Source organism: Loxodonta africana, chromosome 2 (assembly GCF_030014295.1).
Source record: "Loxodonta africana isolate mLoxAfr1 chromosome 2, mLoxAfr1.hap2, whole genome shotgun sequence".
Taxonomy (NCBI): domain Eukaryota; kingdom Metazoa; phylum Chordata; class Mammalia; order Proboscidea; family Elephantidae; genus Loxodonta; species Loxodonta africana.
The window spans coordinates 37,764,050-37,784,226 of NC_087343.1; the positions used below are offsets into that span (position 1 = coordinate 37,764,050).

Here is a 20,177-nt window from a genome sequence, read left to right on the forward strand (position 1 = left end):
TTGTAAGCAGCATATAGACGGATCGTGTTTTTTTGTCCACTCTGCCACTCTCTGTCTCTTTATTGGTGCATTTTGTCCACTTACATTCAGTGTAATTATGGATAGGTTTTTATAAGTTTAGTGCTGTCAATGTGATGCCTTTTTTTGTGTATTGTTGACCATTTCTTTTTTCCACTTACTTTTTTTGTGCTGGGTAGTTTATCTTTATATACTTTGTCCTCTTTTTCGTTGTTGATTTTGTTTTTCTGAGTCTTTATGTTTTTCTTGCATTTTATTTTGATGAGTAGGATTGTTAGTCTCCTTTGTGGTTACCTTAATATCTACCCCTATTTTTCTAATTTTAAATCGTACATGCTTTTATTTCTTTATATCACCTTCACTTCCTCTCCATATTAAAGATCTATGACTACATTTTTTGTCCTCCTTTATTGTTTTAATGTCATCTTTTACATAATAACATTGCTGTTTACTTGTTTTGAGCTTTTTTTTGTCTTGGTTTATTTTTTTGTGATTTCCCTTTCTGGGTTGATGTCTGATTGCTCTGTTCTTTGTTCTAATTTTGGATTGATATCTGATATTATTGATTTTCTAACCAGAGAACTCTCTTTAGTATTTCTTGTAGTTTTGGTTTGGTTTTTACAAATTCCCTAAACTTGTGTTTATCTGGAAGTGTCCTAATTTTGCCTTCATATTTGAGAGACAGTTTTGCCGGATATATGATTCTTGTCTGGCAATTTTTTCCTTCAATGTTTTATATAAGTCATCCCATTGCCTTCTTGCCTTCATGGTTTCTACCGAGTAGTCTGAGCTTTTTTTTATTGACTGTTTTTTTTTTTTTTTAGTCCTTTGTAGGTGACTTTTCACTTATCCCTAGCTGCTCTTGAAATACTCTCTTTATCTTTGGTTTTGGCAAGTTTGATTATAACGTGTCTTGGTGACTTTCTTTTGAGAGCTACCTTATGTGGAGTTCAATGAGCATCTTGGAGAGATATCTTCTCAATTTTCCTGATACCATGGAAATTTTCTTCCAACAAATCTTCAACAATTCTCTCTGTATTTTCTGTCATCTCTCCCTGTTCTGGTACTCCAATCACTCATAGGGTATTTCTCTTGATAGAGTCCCACATGATTCTTAGGGTTTCTTCATTTTTTAAAATTCTTTTATCTGATTTTTCTCTGAATATATTGGTGGCATGTGTTTTGTCTTTAATCTCACTAATTCAGCCTTCCAGTTCCTTAATTCTGGTCCTCTGACTTCCTATTGAGTTGTCTAATTCTGAAATTTTATTGTTAATCTTCTGAATTTCTAATTACTGTCTCTCTATGGGTTCTTGGAGCACATTAAAATTTCACTATGGTCTTGAACAATCTTTTTAATTTCTTCAACTGCTTTATTTGTGTGTTTCTTGGCTTGTTCTGTGTTTTGCGTTCTGTGTATCAATCTTTTCTATTCTACATGTGGTAATTCCAAGAACACATCTTCATCTGGAAGACTCCTTGACTCTTTGTTTTGAGAGCTTGTTGAAGTATCGTGGTCTGCTTCTTTATGTGATTTGATATTGACTGTTGTCTCCAGGCATATATAAGTTATTGTGTTAACTCATTTTATGTTTTCTTACTGCCAAGTCAGGTCTGGCAACTCCTGGTGCACCTGAACCATCTCTCCCTCCCCCTGCTGCTCAGCCTGATTTCCTAACTTTGCCTTTGGTGTTCAGGGCTCCTACTTTGTCATTTATACAAGTGTTTCACTTGTTTTTCTAGATCTTTATTGTAAGAGGGATCATCAGAAGCTTCTGACTACTCCATTATTTTGGCCCCCTGGTGTAGTATTCTTTACCAGGCATTGAAGGAAGGTAATAACAAGAGCTGTCATTTATTAACTTCCTTCTGTATATCAAGCACTTTGCATCTAATTTTTTTCTAATCCTTACTTCTAAAACACAAGGATAATATCATTATGTCCAATTTAGCAGTGAGGAAAATGAGGAAACTCAGGTTAAATAGGTTAGGTAATAGCCTATAGTCAACATTTGTGAGGCTTCTGGATCCCAAACCAGGCATGCCCTCCTGTAGATGGAAATAAAATTTTGTGTGATCAAGAATCTTTAATTCTTTTTCTTTCTGTAGAAGCTCAGACAAGATAGGAGAAGGTTGCTGAGAATTGGGGTCATTACTAAAGGCTTAAGGAAGAAAGGAGAACCCAAGAAATTAAGACCCAATGGTTGTGAATGTTGCTATGAAGAAAATTTTCTAAAATCCCATTTTATGTATTTATATGCCTTCTCAAATACTTTAGGAACATAGCAGTGTACAACGAAATAAACCCATTAAATATAGTCATTAGGATTGGTATACATAAAGTTGAGGTACACACATTTATTTTTGTGACTATAATAATCTACATTAAATAACTTGTCTATAAATCTATGTTATAAGAATTCTCCATGTAGCTTGCAAATCCTACAAAATCTCATGCCAGTAAACAAAAAACAAACAAAAAAAACCCAAACCAAACCAAAACTAGTTGCCAATGAGTTGATTCCAACTCATGGTGGCTCCATGTGTTGTAGAGTAGAACTGCAGTCCATAGGGTTTTCAAGGCTATGACTTTTCAGAAGCAGATTGCCAGGCCTTTCTTCCAAGGTGTCTCTAAAAAAACCCTGTTGCCGTCAAGTTGAACTGCCCCATAGGGTTTCTAAAGAGAGGCTGGTGGATTTGAACTGCCACCCTTTTGGTTAGTAGTCAGGTTAGTTGTCATAGCTCTTACCCACTGTGCCATCAGGGCTCCAGGTACCTCTGCGTGGGTTCAGATCACCACATTTTTTGGTAAGTAGTTCATCTCTTAACCATTTGTTCCACCAGGGACTCTCTCATACTGGTACTTGGATTAAGTCATGGACAAGCTACACATTTTTTAGAAAGTCTTTCTAATGTCACTTTGCCTTAGAAAGAATATCTTCAAAAAGTAGTGGAATCCTAAGAGAACAGTAATACATAAACAACTGTGACCGTAAGGAGATAAATCTTCTAGAGCTGTGTTTTCAAAAGAATTCCTCAAGGCCACATTTAACTTCAGTTTGTGATGAAATTTAAATAAAAAAATATATAATTGCTACTATTCATGGTGCTGGCAAGCATTCATAGATTTGTATAACAGAAGAAAAAGGGAAAGTAACAGAGTCACTGGTCAGGAAAGCTAAAACCTGGAGGCAAAGTTTTAATTTAATTTTTGGGCATCCATTGATTTTCCCCTCTCGCCTCCAATGGTTCCCTCTAAAACAGCAACTATATGTTCAAAAGAAAATCTCAATGCTCATTACATTATAGAAATGTTCTTGAATTATGTGTAATATTCTTTCATCTTTTCTGCCTCTAGGGGGAAGTGTGTTTTCAACAATTCTGTCCCCAGAAGTATTTTCTTTGTGGGCGAGAGGCTTCCCAGGGATGTTCTTAAATGTGACTTCAGGGCTGGCTTGACAAGGGAGAAGCAGCAGCAGCTCTCCTTGAAAATCTGGAGGGGCTTTTATGTTAGTGATTGTGGCCAGGATTCTGAGGAGAGGAGATAAATATGGCCTATGACAGTTGGTGGAGCAAACCTCTTCCTGATAGCTTTTCTAATACATTTCATACTATCACATGTTGAGTTTCCCTATATGGTGCTGCCTTTCCTGGTGACAGAGGGATGACATATAGATACTATGTTTCATTTCATAGAGTTGGAAAACAAAGTTCTTTCTAGAAAACTTGCCACCTTATTTTGGTAGCTAAAAGTTAGAAAATCATAGTTTATGTGTATTGATGAAGTCGTTTCTAAAGTCTATAAAAAAACCTATTAGTTTCTGGAATAGCATGTATAGGGCTAACATTGCATCTAAGTTTCAATTGACTAATCTTATTTTTCTTTTCCAGAATGTCCCCATAATTTTTCTTTACTATTATTCACTAATATTAGCCAGAAAGGATGCACTCAGTGAAGCAGTTAGCATCCTTTTGAATGTTAAAAAAAAAGTGCTCTTCCCCTCCCCCCCACCACCATTCCTGTGTTTTATAGCACTGAAAGGAAGAATATATAAAAATTGAGCTTAAGGGATGAGTTGTTTCTATTTCTTTTCCTTTTTTTTCAATCTTATTTATTTTGGTTCATCTTTATGATTATGGTGCTACAAAAAATTCTGTTATGACTTGTTACTAATTTTCAGTTATGCTTTGCTGTATATTCTCAAAACTTAGCTACATACAAATTGTTGATATAAAAAGGCTATTATTTAAGGTCAGGGTTAGCTTTTTCCTCAACCCTTTTTTACGTGGTATAAGTGGTATAATAGGTGATACATGCTTTATTTCTAATCCGGTCCCATTAAAAATGTTCTCAGGCAATGAAGAGGTATTTAGGTATGTCATTTGTAGTCATTGGGCCTCAATTCCTTATCTATAGAGTGAGCGGTGTCAGGCCTAGTGACTTAAGATCTTTTCCAGCCCTAAGATTTTAGAACTCCGTGATATTTACACTAACTTTTAGCTGGTTGCTAGAAATCAAGCTTGATCAAAGTAAATAAACCCATGACATTAAAATGCCATATGCTGATATTCCTTGGTGGGTCTTCCTATAATTTTGTGCTTATTTTTATTTGAAAAATATTCTTCCACAATCCTCATTTCTGCTCATGGGACGTTTTTGTGGGGGTATTTTGAGCACTGGCTCTCTTTTTGCTGTCTAGTTAGGGGACTCTGCTTCCACAGCTTCATCTTGTTTGCGTTCTAGGTCACAAGCGGGAAGAGCTCCTACCCAGAGATCTCAGGCAGGCTGTGGTACTCACCCAAAACGTAAACGCACTGTCCTGCTCCTGACCTTCGGTGAGGCTGGGCAGCGCCTGGGAGGGGAGAGGCATTTACGCCCGGTGTCACTGAAACCCCAGCCTCTCCGCAAAAGCCCACACCACACACTGTGCAGAATTATATCGCCTTTGGCTCGCGTTGGAGACACAGGGCATTCCGGGGAGAAATAGGAAACCCCGTGTTCCTTTGCGTCTCCTGGCAACCAGATTTGAAATCCATTAAGACTTCTGGAATTAGGAATTTAGCCCTTGTTCTTTTTTTAAATCTATGATCCCATAAAATGCCTGCCCTCCTCTAAGGGATTCAGGAAGGATTCAATTGCTGCGAGGCTCTCGATTGCCAGAGTCTGTGGATTACCCAGTTCGTAGAATTAAACTTTTAACTGATGCTTCTTAGCAGCTCTAATTAAGTAAAAGTCCTGGCAGGAATTAGAAGCTGGGTGGCACAAGGGCTTAAGTTCTCCACTACTAGGCGACAGGTTGGCAGTTCAAACCCACCCAGAGGCGCCTGGAACGACAGGCCTGGTGATCTGCTTGGGAAAGGTCACAGCCTTGAAAACCCTACGGAGTAGTTCTACTCTGCACACACGGGGTGTCCATGAGTCGGATGAGGTTCCACTGCAACTAACAACAACAATTTACAGTGAAGACTCAGGGATCACAGTGTATAATCTGAAATCAAAACGACCCAGAGGCTGAAGCTGCACCCAGAATTAATTTGCGGTACCAGAAAGAGACCTGAGGAGGGTGCTAGTAACAGCGGCGAGGGCTGATGTCTGAACCTCGCACATCCCCCGAAACCCCGATTTGCTTTCTTAAGGTCACACATGAAAGCGAGAGCTCTTCAGGGCTCCTGAGTTAAAAAACGCAGCGCCTGGGGGCTGTGGCACCCGGGTTAAGAGTCGGGTGCATGTTTCTGCCGAAAGAGGGCGTTGGTCTAAGACTTTTTGAAATTTGTGGACACCGAAGCCCAGGCAAAGGAAAGAACATTTTAAAACATTTTCAATTTATTTTAATTTGCCAGACTTAAGTGTGTAAATTCTTCCGTCCAATGTAGCACGTTCACATTGCAAATAGCCTCGGTGTATCACCACACTGAGACGGTCAAGTTCCATTAAGACCTGCTCCACCGCGCAGCGGATTCCGGCGAGGAGCCTCTGGCCACAGGCTTTTCCGCGACTGTTTCTATCCTTGTCTGTACTGCTGCTGTGACTGCGACCAGTGGCAGGACTGGGTCTCGGAGGCAGGACCTTTCCTGGCATCGCCGAACATCGAGCACAGCGTCTCGCGGGTCCCTAAGGAGGGAGAAACGGTTGGATTTCCCAGGGCGCGGGCTGGAGAGAAGCTGCGCTGCACCCAGGCGACCCTAGGGGGAAACTTGTGGGGAGACGGTCCTTTTATTTAGTTACCTGATGTAGCAACCAAAGTCCCAAAGATGTCTTGGGGATACCTTTCAAGTTTTTTGTCACCTCCAGAAGCCGAACCGCTCGCTAGCGGCCACTCCTTTGGGAACAAGTTTCATTTTCCCGCTGCAACTGCTCTAGCGGAGAGTCTGTTCGCAGGGGCCCCGGCACCCTGGCACCGCTGCCAATCCAGAGCGAAACCCCGCGACCGAAAGGAGGGGGCGGGAGCCGGAGAGAAGGGGGTGTGGGGTCCGCCCTTGTCAGCCCCGCGCGGTCGGTGTCCCAGGTCGGTGAGTCGTCTGCACTGGAACCTTGGACTCCGCTTGCTGACCTTGCGCCGGGAGACCGAGATGGTCGGGTGCCTGTTCGGAGTCGGCGCGTCAGGAGCCAATGTGGTCAGAGCTAGAAAGAGGTGAGAGCGACCCGGACTTAGGAATTTTTGCACGGAAACCACCTATTTCTAGAACCACCCCTTCCCCAATCCTTTTTTTTTTTTTTTTGGCACAGTGTGTGTGGGTACAGCGAGAACATTTCTTTACTTCCAAACATATTTTCTTTTTTAAGGCAGGGAGCTGCAGAGTGGGCTGCCGCACGCGGGGCAGCGGAGAGGTGGCGATCGTGGTAGCGCGCGCGCGCGGCGTTGGGGGCTTCCCTCGGCGCAGACTTGGGCGGTTGCGGCTTTAAGGAAAAGAACAGGGCTGCAGGGGAGCAGGGCGTAAGGACGCTGGCGTGTTTGTGTCGGGGAGTGGGGAGGGCAGTGAGAAGGGTAGGGGTGCGGGGAGGAGCCTTGATGTAAGAATGTTAATGAGAGGCTCCCCCAGCCCAGCCCCCCACCTCTCCCCACCCCCAACACCCCACCCGCTGGAAATACAAGTCCGGCCTCGGCGCGCCCTGTGTGGCAACATGCTCCGCCGCTGCCACGCTATTTAAACGCGGGCTATGGATCCAGGAACCGGCGCGAATCAATGAGATCAAACGCGAGGGAGATGCACCGTCAATTACAAGCACTTGGACAAGTCTAACTTTTTTTTCTTTTACAAATATGCTTTCAAAAGCAATCTCAGCAACGCCCAAATAAGAAGCCACTTCTAAGCAAAATAGTATATATACAGGGAGGGCGAATATATATATTTATAATAAGTATATAAAGATATTACAGGAGCACAGGTTTACACCTAGTGAACTTTTTCTTTTTTCTTTTTTTTAAACTACAGACATTGCAGAGAAGGACTCTTCCTCTTTATCTTCTGGCGAGCTAGCGAAGGGGGGAATTCTGTTTTCTCATAGCGCCCAAGGGGGCGCAGGGACCTCGGAGAGAAGATTGGGGAGGGGCGCGGCAGGGTGGGTGAGGGGCAGAGGGCGAGTCGGCGGCCAGGGCAGGCGCTAGCTTGCGGCACGATGCCGTCTCTGCTGGTGCTCACTTTCTCCGCGTGCGTCCTGCTAGGCTGGGCGGTGCTGGCCGGCGCCACGGGTGGCGGTGACCGCGGGGGCGCGGGCCCAGGCCCCGGGCGCCGGGAGGGAGAGGCGCTGCCCCCGCAGAAGATCGAGGTGCTGGTGCTGCTGCCGCAGGACGATTCGTACCTGTTCTCCCTGGCCCGTGTACGACCGGCCATCGAGTACGCGCTGCGCAGCGTGGAGGGCAACGGGACCGGGCAGCGGCTATTGCCGCCCGGCACCCGCTTCCAGGTGGCCTACGAGGACTCGGACTGCGGTAACCGCGCGCTCTTCAGCCTGGTGGACCGCGTGGCAGCGGCGCAGGGCGCCAAGCCCGATCTCATCCTGGGGCCCGTGTGCGAGTACGCGGCGGCGCCTGTAGCCCGGCTGGCGTCGCACTGGAACCTACCCATGCTGTCGGCGGGGGCACTGGCCGCTGGCTTCCAGCACAAGGACACCGAGTACTCGCACCTCACGCGTGTGGCGCCCGCCTACGCCAAGATGGGCGAGATGTTGCTCGCTCTGTTCCGCCACCACCAGTGGAGCCGCGCGGCGCTGGTTTACAGCGACGACAAGCTGGAGCGGAACTGCTATTTCACCCTCGAGGGGGTCCACGAGGTCTTTCAGGAGGAGGGCTTGCACACGTCCGCCTACAGTTTTGACGAGACCAAAGATTTGGACCTGGACGACCTGATGCGCTACATCCAGGCCAGCGAGCGAGGTGAGAGGGAGCGCGCCCCAAGCCCCGGCCCCAACCTTCGGCTCTCCGCGGCTCTCCACACACACCCGACCCTTCATGGCAGGCACACTGCCCGCTCCATGGCTGTGGACTCGCGGAGAGCACTCGCGTGGGGGCCGGTCCCTGGGCCCTTTGACTGTCGCCCACCGCAGTCCAAGGGAGCACGCTGAGGGCCCGGGGAGGTCGCGGAGACTGGGGGACGGGCGTGGGAGCCGGTCACTCCTGCCAGCCCAGGTCCGACAGGTGCCGTCAAAACGCCTGGGTGTTTTCTTCCTCGCTCCCCCTTCTCTGGCGTGGGGCTGGCGATTAGAGGGACACTCCCGTACCCCGCTACAGCCAGGGTCTGAAAACATGTCGAGGCCCAAAGAACTTACTACCCAACCCCTGGCCGGCGTGCGTCCCCTCCTAGTGCGGCAGCGTCGGGAGACGCGCTGCAGCCCGCGTTCCTACACTTAGCTAGACGGTATCTCCGGGTTTTCTCGGCTGATTTTTTTTTTTTCTTTCTGCAGACCCCAGGTTTCTTTTAAAGGCTCATTGTATCGCCTGCCTCATTCCTTTCCATGGCCCCTGTAGCCCCTTATAAATGAGCTTCTGTGGTTTCCACCAAAAATGTCTTACTCTGTCTGGACCCAGGAGACGCTCGCTTCCCGCCGCCTCCCCCCTCCCCCGCCCCAGCGCGCTCTGTGTCGCCGGCTCTGAAACGCCTGTAGCAACCTTTTTGTGGAGCTCTTGCTGGAGAAGCGGGCGCTGAACCTCCCTTCAACGTGCCCCTCAAGTTTTATCGGTGGGTACGTGGGGGTTTGGAATAATACCCAAGCTTGACCAATGACCAAGAGCTCCAGACCGGGGCTGATAGCTGTGGCTACGAGGAGCAGGTGGGGAAGGGGGTGGTCGCGGACCCTTAACGGCGGAAGCCCCCAGTGCGGCCGTTTGAGTGCAGAGTAGACTGCGGCAAGGCGGTGGAGACCTCCGCCTCACGCATTTCTCTGGTTCCGGGCAACCGGGTTTGGGAGCACAGCGCTAGCGAAATCCCGCTTCTGCCTTCCTGGGAGCTCACACGCGTCTGGAATGTCGGTACATTCCCGGCAAGGCTCCCAGCGTTCGGTTCCCATGCGGGTTACGCCGCGGGCCTGGTGCACACTGTGGCACGGCCAGGCACCTGGGGACTCGCCTTGGGGGACAGCTCAATCTGAGACCAGGGGCCTCAGGAATACGTGAGAGTGGGCAGAGGCGCCAGCAAGGGTGGTGCTGCAGCCACCCCGTCCCCAACTTGACCACCTCGAACTCGGAGTGAACTCAGCCCTTAGAGCAGAGAAGGAGAGAGGTGCGGACACTGGGGATGCACCACCAAGTTTTGAGCACTCGAACTCCAGGCTGTCTGTGCCGAATCTCTGCCAGCCAAGCAGGCGGAGCGCCGGGCTTTACTGATTATGAAAAAGGGCATTTGTGTCCGGCGGCTGGGAACTCGCCACGCCCGGGCGAGGAACCCACATCTACTCCCTTCACCATTCCGGTACCAAGGTCACCGCAGCGCCTGCAGACTTGGCGCTGCTTTAGCCCTCGGACCTGGCGTCTTCAGCTCTTGGCTATCGGGGGCTGGAAGCTGGGAGGTTGGAGGTTCCCAGGGGCGGGCTGGGGGTGGGGATGTGTCAGCCCTAAGCCCCCTACCGGCGAGATCCGCGATTTGCCCATGCGCCTGTATCGCCACTGCCTTGACAGCCCCACTGCCGGCGGTGACCCCAGCGGACGCGGCTGGGGATTGATGACTGACGGAATCTGTCAGCCCAGATAGGGGCAGATCTTGGCCACTGAGCCCCTCAGCCTCACAACAGAGGCTGAGGTCAGGGCCAGGGAGGGCGCCAGTGCCCTGGCAGGACCCTCGGGCTTCAGAGGGTTTGGCTGCAGGCATGGTAGATGTTCCCAGGTCCCTTAGCTTTTTTTAAACCCAAGTTTGGATTTACTGGTGAACATTTGCTCAGCTGACTTGTGTATTTTATAAGTTACAATTCTTTAACATACACTTCCAACAGTGTCTTGGCAGATGTTCAGAAATATGAAACAAAATAGTTTCTCCCCTAAGAGATGTCTTTTTTTTTTTTAAACCACTGAAATTTCTTACTCTTGGTGGGGAGGAAACTGCTTGATAACCAAGCTCTCAGGGACGCTTTTACAAACACATGGAGTCACCCATACTTCATCATAAGTAGTTCGTGTGTTAAAGAGAGTCCAGAACATGAGTTCGACTTCAGAGTGCCTGGCCTGGCTCAGCCACTCCATTCCATAGGCTGCTGCTAACCCTCAGGCTCCTTCCAGTGAAGTGCAGGTGGTAGGAGCACCCACATCTTTGGAATGCTGGGAGGATTAAATCACCTAACACAGGCCAATGCACAGAAGCAGTGCCAGATGCATGCAAGTGCTCAATAAACGTGAGGTTTATTGTAGCTATCATTTTTTTTTATCATTAGTGTATGTGTATGTATATGTTGTGTACTGTCCAGTCACTTCCAAATCCTAGTGACCTCATGTTACAGACTAGAACTGCCCCATAGGATTTCCTAGGCTGTAATCTTTACGGGGAGCCTTGGTGGTGCAGTGATTAAGAGCTTGGCTGCTCACCAGCTAAACAAAAGGTTGGCAGTTTGAATCCACCAGCAGCTTCTTGGAAACCCTATGGGACAGTTCTACTCTGTCCTATAGGGCCAATATGAGTCAGAATCAACAACAGTGAGTTTGGTTAATCTTTACAGGAGCAGATCTCCAAGTCTTTCTCCGGAAGAGCAGCTGGGTGGGTTTGAATCTCTAAGCTTTTGGTTAAGAGCCGAGTGCTTAACCATTGTGCCACCACACATATATAGAACCATCTTTACCCAGAAGGTGAGGAAGGAACCCTGGGCTGAGAGAAAGGTATGCCTGGATTTGGTGTCTCCACTTTTTTACTTAGCAGCTGTGTGGCCTGTGCAAGCCACTTAACTTCTTTGGGTCTAAGTTTCTTCCTCTGTGAAACAGTGATGCTGTGTTAGAATCAAACTTCTTCAAACTGATGCTTGGTAGTCCCAGTATGTGCTCACCCAAGTATAAAAGTATAACTGTATTTTGCCTTTGAAAATTTCGTATTAAACATCATGGAACTAAGGCAGAAAGGTACCCACCCCCTCTTCTGGAAATAACATTTTTAGCACTTCATTTGACTTAAGTTCATCTCTTTAAAAAGATGGAAAATCTTTGACTCTCTTAAAGAGTAAAAAGTGACAATGCCACCATCTCAAGTATTGTGCATAGTATTCATTTGGCTGTATGCGGTACTGTAGAAAGAAAAACTAAGAGACCTTATCAATTTATCTTAGGAATTTACTATTTAAGTCAATAATTATAAAAATATTTTCTCATGTCTTTAACAAAAAAACACATCTGTTGCTATTGAGTTGCTTCTGACTCATAGCGACCCTACAGGGCAGAGTAGAGCTGTCCCATAGGGTTCCAAGGCTGTAATCTTTACGGAAGCTGATTTCTCACACAGAGCAGCTGATGAGTTTGAACCACTAACCTTTCAGTTCACAGTGGAACTCTTAACCACTGTGTCACCAGGGCTCCTTCTCATGTCTTTAGTCAAGGCATAACACCCTCCCCACCAACGAAACAAAACAAAACAAAACACAAACCCGTTGCCATGGGGACTATTCTGACCCTTAGCGAAGCTATAGTACAGAGTAAAACTGCACCATAGGGTTTCCAAGGCCATAATCTTTATGGAAACTGACTGCCATATCTTTATCCTGATGTGCTCCTGGTGGATTCCAACCTCCGACCTTTCAGTTAGCAGCCAAGCACTTAACTACTGTGCGACCAGGGCTCCTTTAGTCAAGGTATAATATCACCTAAATACACACACCTGAGCATGTATATATATATATATATATGTATATATATATGTATATATATGTATGTATGTATTTTTTAAGACTGATGTTTATTTAAAACGGATCTGCTTATATAGTCAACTACTGTCTTTGATATTCCACATTTGACAGAAAATGTGTTTCTAAAAAGGCAAGTTAAAAGTCAATAATTTTTTCAAGTAATAAAATCCAGTATAAAATGATGTGGTTGCTTTGTCTCTACACCTTATAAGATACAGAGCTAGAGGTGCTCTACACACAAGAACTGTGTGAAGAGCTGAGTTTTATCCCATTATTTATGAATATATCATTCATCTGGGCTTGCACAACAACTGTAGAGATAATAGTATTTAATCAGGACAAGAGTCATTTGTTTTAAGAATTAGTATGGGGTAAATGACCCAGTGGTTGATCAGCAGAATTTTTAAGCAAAGAACTCATGATAAGTGGAAAATAACTAACACAGTGGGGGAAACAAAGAAACATCTAGGCTGGAGTGGAGAAATTCTGAAAGACTTTGGAATAGATGGAGCTTTATAAACTACAAAAATAAAGGTACAGTCTCTATTTTGTAAATGATATCCATTGCTATACAGTGTAAAAATAGCCAGAGAGAAACCTTTATTTATTTTTTGAATTTAGATTTTATTTGTACCAAAGTCAGTTATACAAGTATATAGTTGAAAAAGTAAGGAAATTATGCAAGTCTTATTAGGAAAAAGTTTCCTTCCCGCCAGCCCCACCATTTCTCGCTTCCCAGAGGCAACCATTTTCAACTCTTATGGTTGGTTTTGTTGGTGTTTGCCTTCACTTCACTAAACAACATGCTACTTTTTTTTTCTTCAGTTTTATGCCTTATCTCTTCTTTTAGTTCTCTTCATCCACCACCTATTAACAAACGCAAGCTACCCTTCCATCATCCTTCATTGTGTCAACATTTTCGGTTAGCTCAGTGTTCAGTTTTAATATTATCGTTAGCTCCTAAATTCTATTTACAGCTAAGCCATATAGGCTAACTATGATGCATTTCCTTTCTTGTCCTACTTGTTTTTCTGTTTTTAAAAAACAAGCAAACCTGCTTTTGTTTGCTTGCTTAGTTTTCTATGTACTTATAACTAAATCACCCTGCAATTCTCTATGGTCAGCCTCCTGAGCTACTTGAGTTTGGTTATTTCCTAGGCATACCGCACTGCTGTCACTCTGTTTTTTTTTTTTCTTCACCATCACTCCTGTCACCTCTCTTTTGGGCCAGATCTCCACATTTTCATGTTCCTTGGCCTATGCCCTTGTTTTGGTGGAGCATATCCTTCAGGAGCTTTTGGAGAAAGGATGGATGAAAGTTAAATTTTGAGAGACCTTTCACTGACTGAAAATTTCTTCATCCTACCCTTGTGCATACTTATAGAAATTCTAGATTGGAAGTAATTTTCTTTCCAAATTTGAAGGCATTCCTCCATTCAGTGTTGCCATTAAGAAGCTTGAATCGATTAGAAGTCTTGACCCATTGTTTGTAACCTTTTTTTTTTCTTCTTTCCTGAGAACCTTTAGCATCTTCTCTTAGCTCCCAATGTTCTAACATTTTATTATGATGTGCTTTGTGCTAGTATTTTGCCTTATATACTTAGCAGGCCCCTTTAATCCAGAAACTCATGTCTTTCAGTTCTGGGAAAATTTCTTAAATTACTTCTTTGACAATTTTATTTCTTTCATTTTCTCTGTTGTCTCTCTCTAGATTTGGTTTTATTTGGATGTTAGACCTCCAGGATTGATCCTGTAATTTTCTTATCTCTTTTCTCCTTTTTGCCCTCTCTTTTTAAAAATTTCTCTGGCTTGGATATTTCTTTAACCATTTCTAAAATGAATGAATTTTGACTTTTTATTACTAAAAAAAAAAAAAAATTTTATTACTGCTCTCATATTTTCAATTTCCTGGACACATTACACCCTGCTTTGCTCCTATGCAGTAACATTCCACTTTCCCTTCTAAGTTTAGGAGTCAGGTGTAGAAGATGAAAATTTTATTTTTTAATCAATTATTTAATTTTTATATAATTTATTTATTATTTTATAGGTGTCCATGGGTGGTGCAAATGCTCAACCACTAGCCAATAGATTGGTAGTTTGAACCCACTTAGAGGCACCTCAGAAAACAGGTCTGGCAATCTGCTTCTGGAAGGTCACAGCCTTGAAAACCCTATGGAACAGTTCTACTCTGCACACATGGGGTTGCCATGAGTAGGCATCGACTTTTTGGTGTAACAACGACATTATTTTATAATTGATAAAACTTACTGGCGATCATAGATTTAGATCTGTTGCCAAAAGAGCCTGCTTGCTATTACTTCACCCCAGAATTAGGCAGAGTTGGGCATCAAATCACCGGTAGTGCTGCTCAGCTGCAAACCTTTTTCTGGGGGCAGGCCACTTACCACACGACGAAAGTAGCCCCTGCAGTGTGCTCTCTACGAGCAGGCACATCCCAAAGGGGAAGGAAGAAAGGGCTGAGCTGAGCATGTCCAGTTTTTTCTTTCAGGCTTACCAATCAGACAATACAGCCCTGGTGGTGCAGTGGTTAAGAGCTCAGCTGCTAACCAAAAGGTGGGCAGTTTGAATCCACCAACCACTTCTTGGAAACCCTATGTGCCCCATATGTTCCACTCTGCCCTATAGTATTGTTATGAGTCAGAATTGACTTGACGGCAACTGGTTTAATCAGACAATTCACTCCTTCTCCTCTGGGGAGGAATAAATGAGAGCATACTGAGAGATGAGGAGCATTACCCTATTAGAAGGTGCTCCAGATGAAAACCTGAGACTGGGAGAAAAGGATGTCCTGATAACTCAGGTATGCTACGAAAGCGTTTGGTTCTCTGAACTGACTTCTATGGCTGCCCCATTGCACGTCTCTCTGCTGTTCTCAGAGTGATAGCAAAAACACACTACAACAGTGAGAACCCACTTACAGAAGAAGTCACGGGATAGAGATGGTGGAGCATAGCATGGAACATCACAAGTCCTTTGGCAGAGAGGAGAAAATAGAGCAGAATGAAGAAGAGTCTATCCAGAAACTTAGTTACCCCACCATCCCCTCTTTTAGAAGTTCAACAATTTGACCAAAAATTAATATTTATGCATTGTTGGTTATGTGCTGTTGAGTTGGTTCTGACTCATAGTGACCCTATAGGATAGAGTAGAACTGCTGCCTAGGGTTTCCTAGGCTATAATCTTTACTGGAACAGGTTTTTTCTCCCGAGGAGCCACTGGTGGGTTGGAACTGCCAGCCTTTTGGTTAGTAGCCGAGCACTTAACCACTGTACTACCAGGGCTCCTTAATATTTATGTGATAAACTTCTGATTGACCTTTTTAGCAGCTTGCAGGGTTAGCTGGTACTCTTTTTTCCTCTATACACCTTGTTGACTCTTGGTGAGCCCTGATGGCTGATGGTATCCCCTGGAGTATGCCCACACACTTTGCACACGTCTGTGTGCTCTTTAAGACTTGTGCCCAAATCTGTTTATGTCAGTTGTACTCATTGTCATATGCACGTAATTTAAGAACTTATTATGTAAACTGATGCAACATGAGTAGGAAGAGAAGGTTGTTTTGATGAAAACTATTTTAAACTTTTTTTTTTTTTAAATTGTGCTTTAGGTGAAAGTTTATAGCCGAAGTTAATTTTTCATTCAAAATTTTATACACGTATTCTTTTGTGACATTGGTTGCAGTCTCCACAATGTGTGACAGCACACTCCCCTTTTCTAACCCCTGTTTCCTTGTGTCCATTCGTCCAGTTCCTGTCCCTTCCTGCTGTCTCAACCTACTTTTGGACAGGAGCTGCCCATTTGGTCTCGTATATTTGGTTGAACTTAGAAGCACTTTCCTCAAGTGTGTTATTTTTTGTTTTCTAGGTCTGTCTAATCTTTGTCTGAAAAATGGGCTTTAGGAATGGTTTGAGTTCATAGTTCTGGGGGTTCCTCCAGTCTCCTTCAGACCAGTAAGTCTGGGCTTTTTGCATGAATTTGAATTCTGTTCTACATTTTTCTCCTCTTTGTCTGGGACTCTATCGTGATCCCTTTCAGGTTGGTCATTGGTGGTAGCTGGGCACCATCTCGTTCTTCTGGTCGTAGACTGGTGGAGCCTCTGGTTCATATGGCCTTTTAGTCCTTTGACTAGTATTTTCCTTGTGTCTTTGGTTTTCTTCATTCTCCTTTGCTCCAAGTTATTTTAAACGTTTTGATAAATTGTATATAAGATAAATTGTTAAAAATACTTGCTATTGAATTAGATGTGAATGAGATAACCATGAAAGGTTGGGGAACATTTAAAAAATTTGTACTCTGACCCCTTTGCTAGTGTCGTGAAGTTCTTGCCCCTAAACTGAAACTGGATGGTAATGTGCATTATGGATTTGATTAATTCAAGGAAGACAATACAGACAATACTGGGCCTAGGAATTTGGAAGTAAGGGTTTTCTTTTGAGACTTAAACCATGTGATCAACACAGAAATGGATGAGGTCTGAAATAATCCAAGTCAGCTCAGTTAGATGAAATGCTGTTCTGGGTCACTTTTGCTCAGTCTAAGCAGGTACTGGAGCCCTGGTGACGCAGTGGTTAAGAGCTTGGCTGCTAGCCCAATGGTCAGCAGTTCGAATCTGCCAGCTGCTCCTTGAAAACCCTATGGAGCAGTTCTACTCAATCCTATAGGGTTGCTATGAGTTGGAATTGACTCCATAGCAGCGGGTTTGGTTTTGAATTTTGGCACTAACATCTAAAGAAGGGATGCATCTATCAGAAAGAGTTGTTGGTGGCAATGGGCGTAAAAAAGTAAGATTGGCCAGGAATGTAAAAATACAACCACAAATCTCCTCCTGAAGATTCTACTCTCAGAATCTATACTCTTTAAAATTCCCCAACCTCAGCCTTTTGTCTTTTCTGTGTTGGCGGCTGTATGGGAGACCTGGGCTCTTTTTTTTTTCTTTTAAATTTAAGAGGCTAGAATAGAAGCAGAACTAAAACAAGGATCCAGGTGATAATAATTAGAAGTTTGTTGTAAAGGTTTCTTACTAAGGCATCTTGGAACTTAACTATTCCTAGTATGTAACTATCCCTCTAGAAATAAACAACACCTACTCCCAGAGGCAGAGATTTTTTGCATTGTTTTTAAAACTTGTTCTCCAGAGATTTTACTCTGTACACCAAGCCCTTTTGTAGTAAGAAATGTCAAACCCATGATCTAACACTCTTGAATTAGCATGTGCAGTAAACTAATATCAATAAGAGCCGAGCCCTCAATGCAGGTTGCCAAAGCAGCTTTGGCACAGCCCGAAGTTTTACGTTTTTCAGCACCCATGCTTTTACAAAGAACATACACATCTCGGGCACTGGCATGAGGTGTGATAATGCGGTTACAGCACCCAGGCCTGTCAGGGTCTATCCTCTGCGCAGCGCGTGCAGAAAAACAGTGACCCCGTCTTGGGTAGCAGGAAAGGGACACACGCATTATCAGTTTGGCCATCATTAGTGCTGGAGTTACCCGGATAATGGGCCAAATCCCCACTTCTCTCCAGCCTGTGAAGCTCTTCTGGGCAGTCAACAATAGTCTGGAACTGTTTACTGGCTCTTAAATCCATCAGTGTGGCTATAAACTGATAGGACATGGGGGATGGACCTCAGATCTTGTTAACTGTTCCCTGTATATGTTGAGACAGCTTGAAAATAATGTTTGAATAGTCAGACAACAGAAAGGTGATAGTGCTCACTGTATCCTCTAGTTTGCCAAATGAATTTCCTCTCCAAAACTGTTCAGTTTGCTTTTTCGGGAAAAAAGGTTTGCCATGTTATTAAGTATAAAAAACAGTCAATACTCTTCGCTGTCATATGTTGGGCAAATCTGGTGAGTCATGTGAAGTATTGAAAAAAAATTATTTTGTTTTAATTTTGGTGGAAATACACACAGCCAAAGAAAGATCATTTCGGCAATTTTTATGTGGACAATTCAGTGACATTGATTACATTCTTCAAGTTGTGCTTGAATTATTTTATAAGCAATATTTATTTTGAAATAATTTTCAACTTTTGAAAAAGCTGCAAAAAAGTACAAAGTCCACTTGCCAGTTCTTGCAGTCAGTTAGCATTGAAAGTTTAAAACATGTGTAACCTCCAGGCAGGTTTTTTCACCCACTGTTAACATTTTGCTCCATTCGTTTATGATTTTCAGTCTCCTCTCCTCTCTCTATATATACACACACATAAACATATACATACATATTAATTCTATCTATGCACACACACATATATTACCATCTTTTTATAAACCAGAGTACATTGCCAGCATCGTACCCCTTTACCCCTAAATACTTAAACGTGTTTCCTAAGAACAAGGGCATTCATTTACGTAACCACAGTATAATTATGAAAAACAAAAACTTTAACACAAACACAATGCTATTACCTAATTTACAGACCTTATTCAAATTTCACCAGTTGTCCCAATAATGCCCTTTACAGCAAAAATTTTTTTTTCTTATTTTATTGTGCTTTAGGTGAAGGTTTACAGAACAAATTAGTTTCTCATTAAACAATTAATGCACACATTGTTTTGTGACATTGGTTGCCAACCCTGTGGCGTGTCAACACTCTCCCCTTCTTGACCTTGGGTTCCCCATTACCATTCTCCCTGCTTTCCTGTCCTCTCCTGCCTTTTTGTCCTTGCCTCTGGGCTGGTGTGCCCATTTAGTCTCAAATACATGGTTGATCCACATAGGTGTGTTATTGCTTTATTTTATTTTGTTTTTTAAGTCCAGGGTCAATCCAGGATCACACATTGCATTTTGTTTTGTGTCCCTTTGGTCCCTTTTAGTCTGGAGTGCTTCCTCAACCTGTCTTGGTTTTTTTATGAAACTGACATTTTAAAATAGTTCAGGCCTACTATTTGATAGACTGTCTCCTAATTTGGGTTTGTTGCTGCTTTTTCATGATTAGATTCAGGTGAGCCACGTTGACATTTTTAATCCTCAGTGCAGGAGGCTTGTGAGTCTGTTTTCCCCACGGTTGGCAAGGTTAATTTCCATCACACCATTATGGTGGTGTCTGCTAGGCTTCTCCATTGTAAAGTTAGAACATTTCCCATTTGTAATTAATAAGTAAGGAGCACTGGTGGCAAAAAGGTTAAGCACTTGGCTGCTAACTGAAAGGTCATAAGTTCAAACCCACTGAGTGGCTCCACGGTAGAAAGACCTTTGCTTCCAAAAAGATTACAGCAGAAAACCCTACGGGGCAGTTCTACTCTGTCACGTAGGATTGTTGTGAGTTGATATTCACTGGACGACACCTACAACAACACAATGAGTAAGTAACTTATGAGGAGATTTTGGGGGACTATATAAACACCTGTTCCTTGTCAGACTTCCCTTACTGGCTTAGCGTCCCCTCTGTGCTCTGTGCAGTGGCTTTGTTTCACGCATGCTGTTTGTCCTTCCTCTGCAGTTGTGATCATGTGCGCGAGCAGCAACACCATCCGGAGCATCATGCTGGCGGCGCACAGGCATGGCATGACCAGCGGAGACTACGCCTTCTTCAACATTGAGCTCTTCAACAGTTCTTCCTACGGTAACTCCCGTTCCAGTTTCTCCTCCCACTGTGAAGGCGTCTAAGAGGGGTTGTGAGGAAGAGTCACTAATTTGGGTTACACAAATAGATTTTATAAATTCGTCATTCTGAACACTCCCGCGACTTCTCATAATTTCTCATGCTTTCTTCCTCCGAGAATTAAATTATGGTAAAAAAGATACAGTGTTCCAGTGATGTCAAGGGGTGTGTATGGGGGTGAGCAGAGCCAAGCACTCCAAGTAAACGTAAAGCTAGGCCAA

At 44.1% G+C, this 20,177-nt stretch overlaps 1 protein-coding gene across 3 annotated transcripts in view; it reads left to right on the forward strand.

Annotated features, from left to right (window-relative positions):
- The first annotated feature begins 6,570 nt into the window (after window positions 1-6,570).
- NPR3 (natriuretic peptide receptor 3) overlaps window positions 6,571-20,177 on the forward strand; it is an 86,943-nt gene continuing 73,336 nt past the window's right edge. For 2 of the 3 annotated variants that reach the window (XM_010588085.3, XM_003407929.4), the window contains exons 1-2: window positions 7,208-8,393; window positions 19,795-19,917. In XM_010588085.3, the coding sequence (XP_010586387.1) occupies window positions 7,637-8,393; window positions 19,795-19,917 (880 nt within the window). In that variant the 5' untranslated portion in view covers window positions 7,208-7,636. Of the gene's footprint in view, window positions 6,651-7,207; window positions 8,394-19,794; window positions 19,918-20,177 lie in introns of those variants that run through there. The other variant, XM_064271091.1, reaches the window with a different exon arrangement.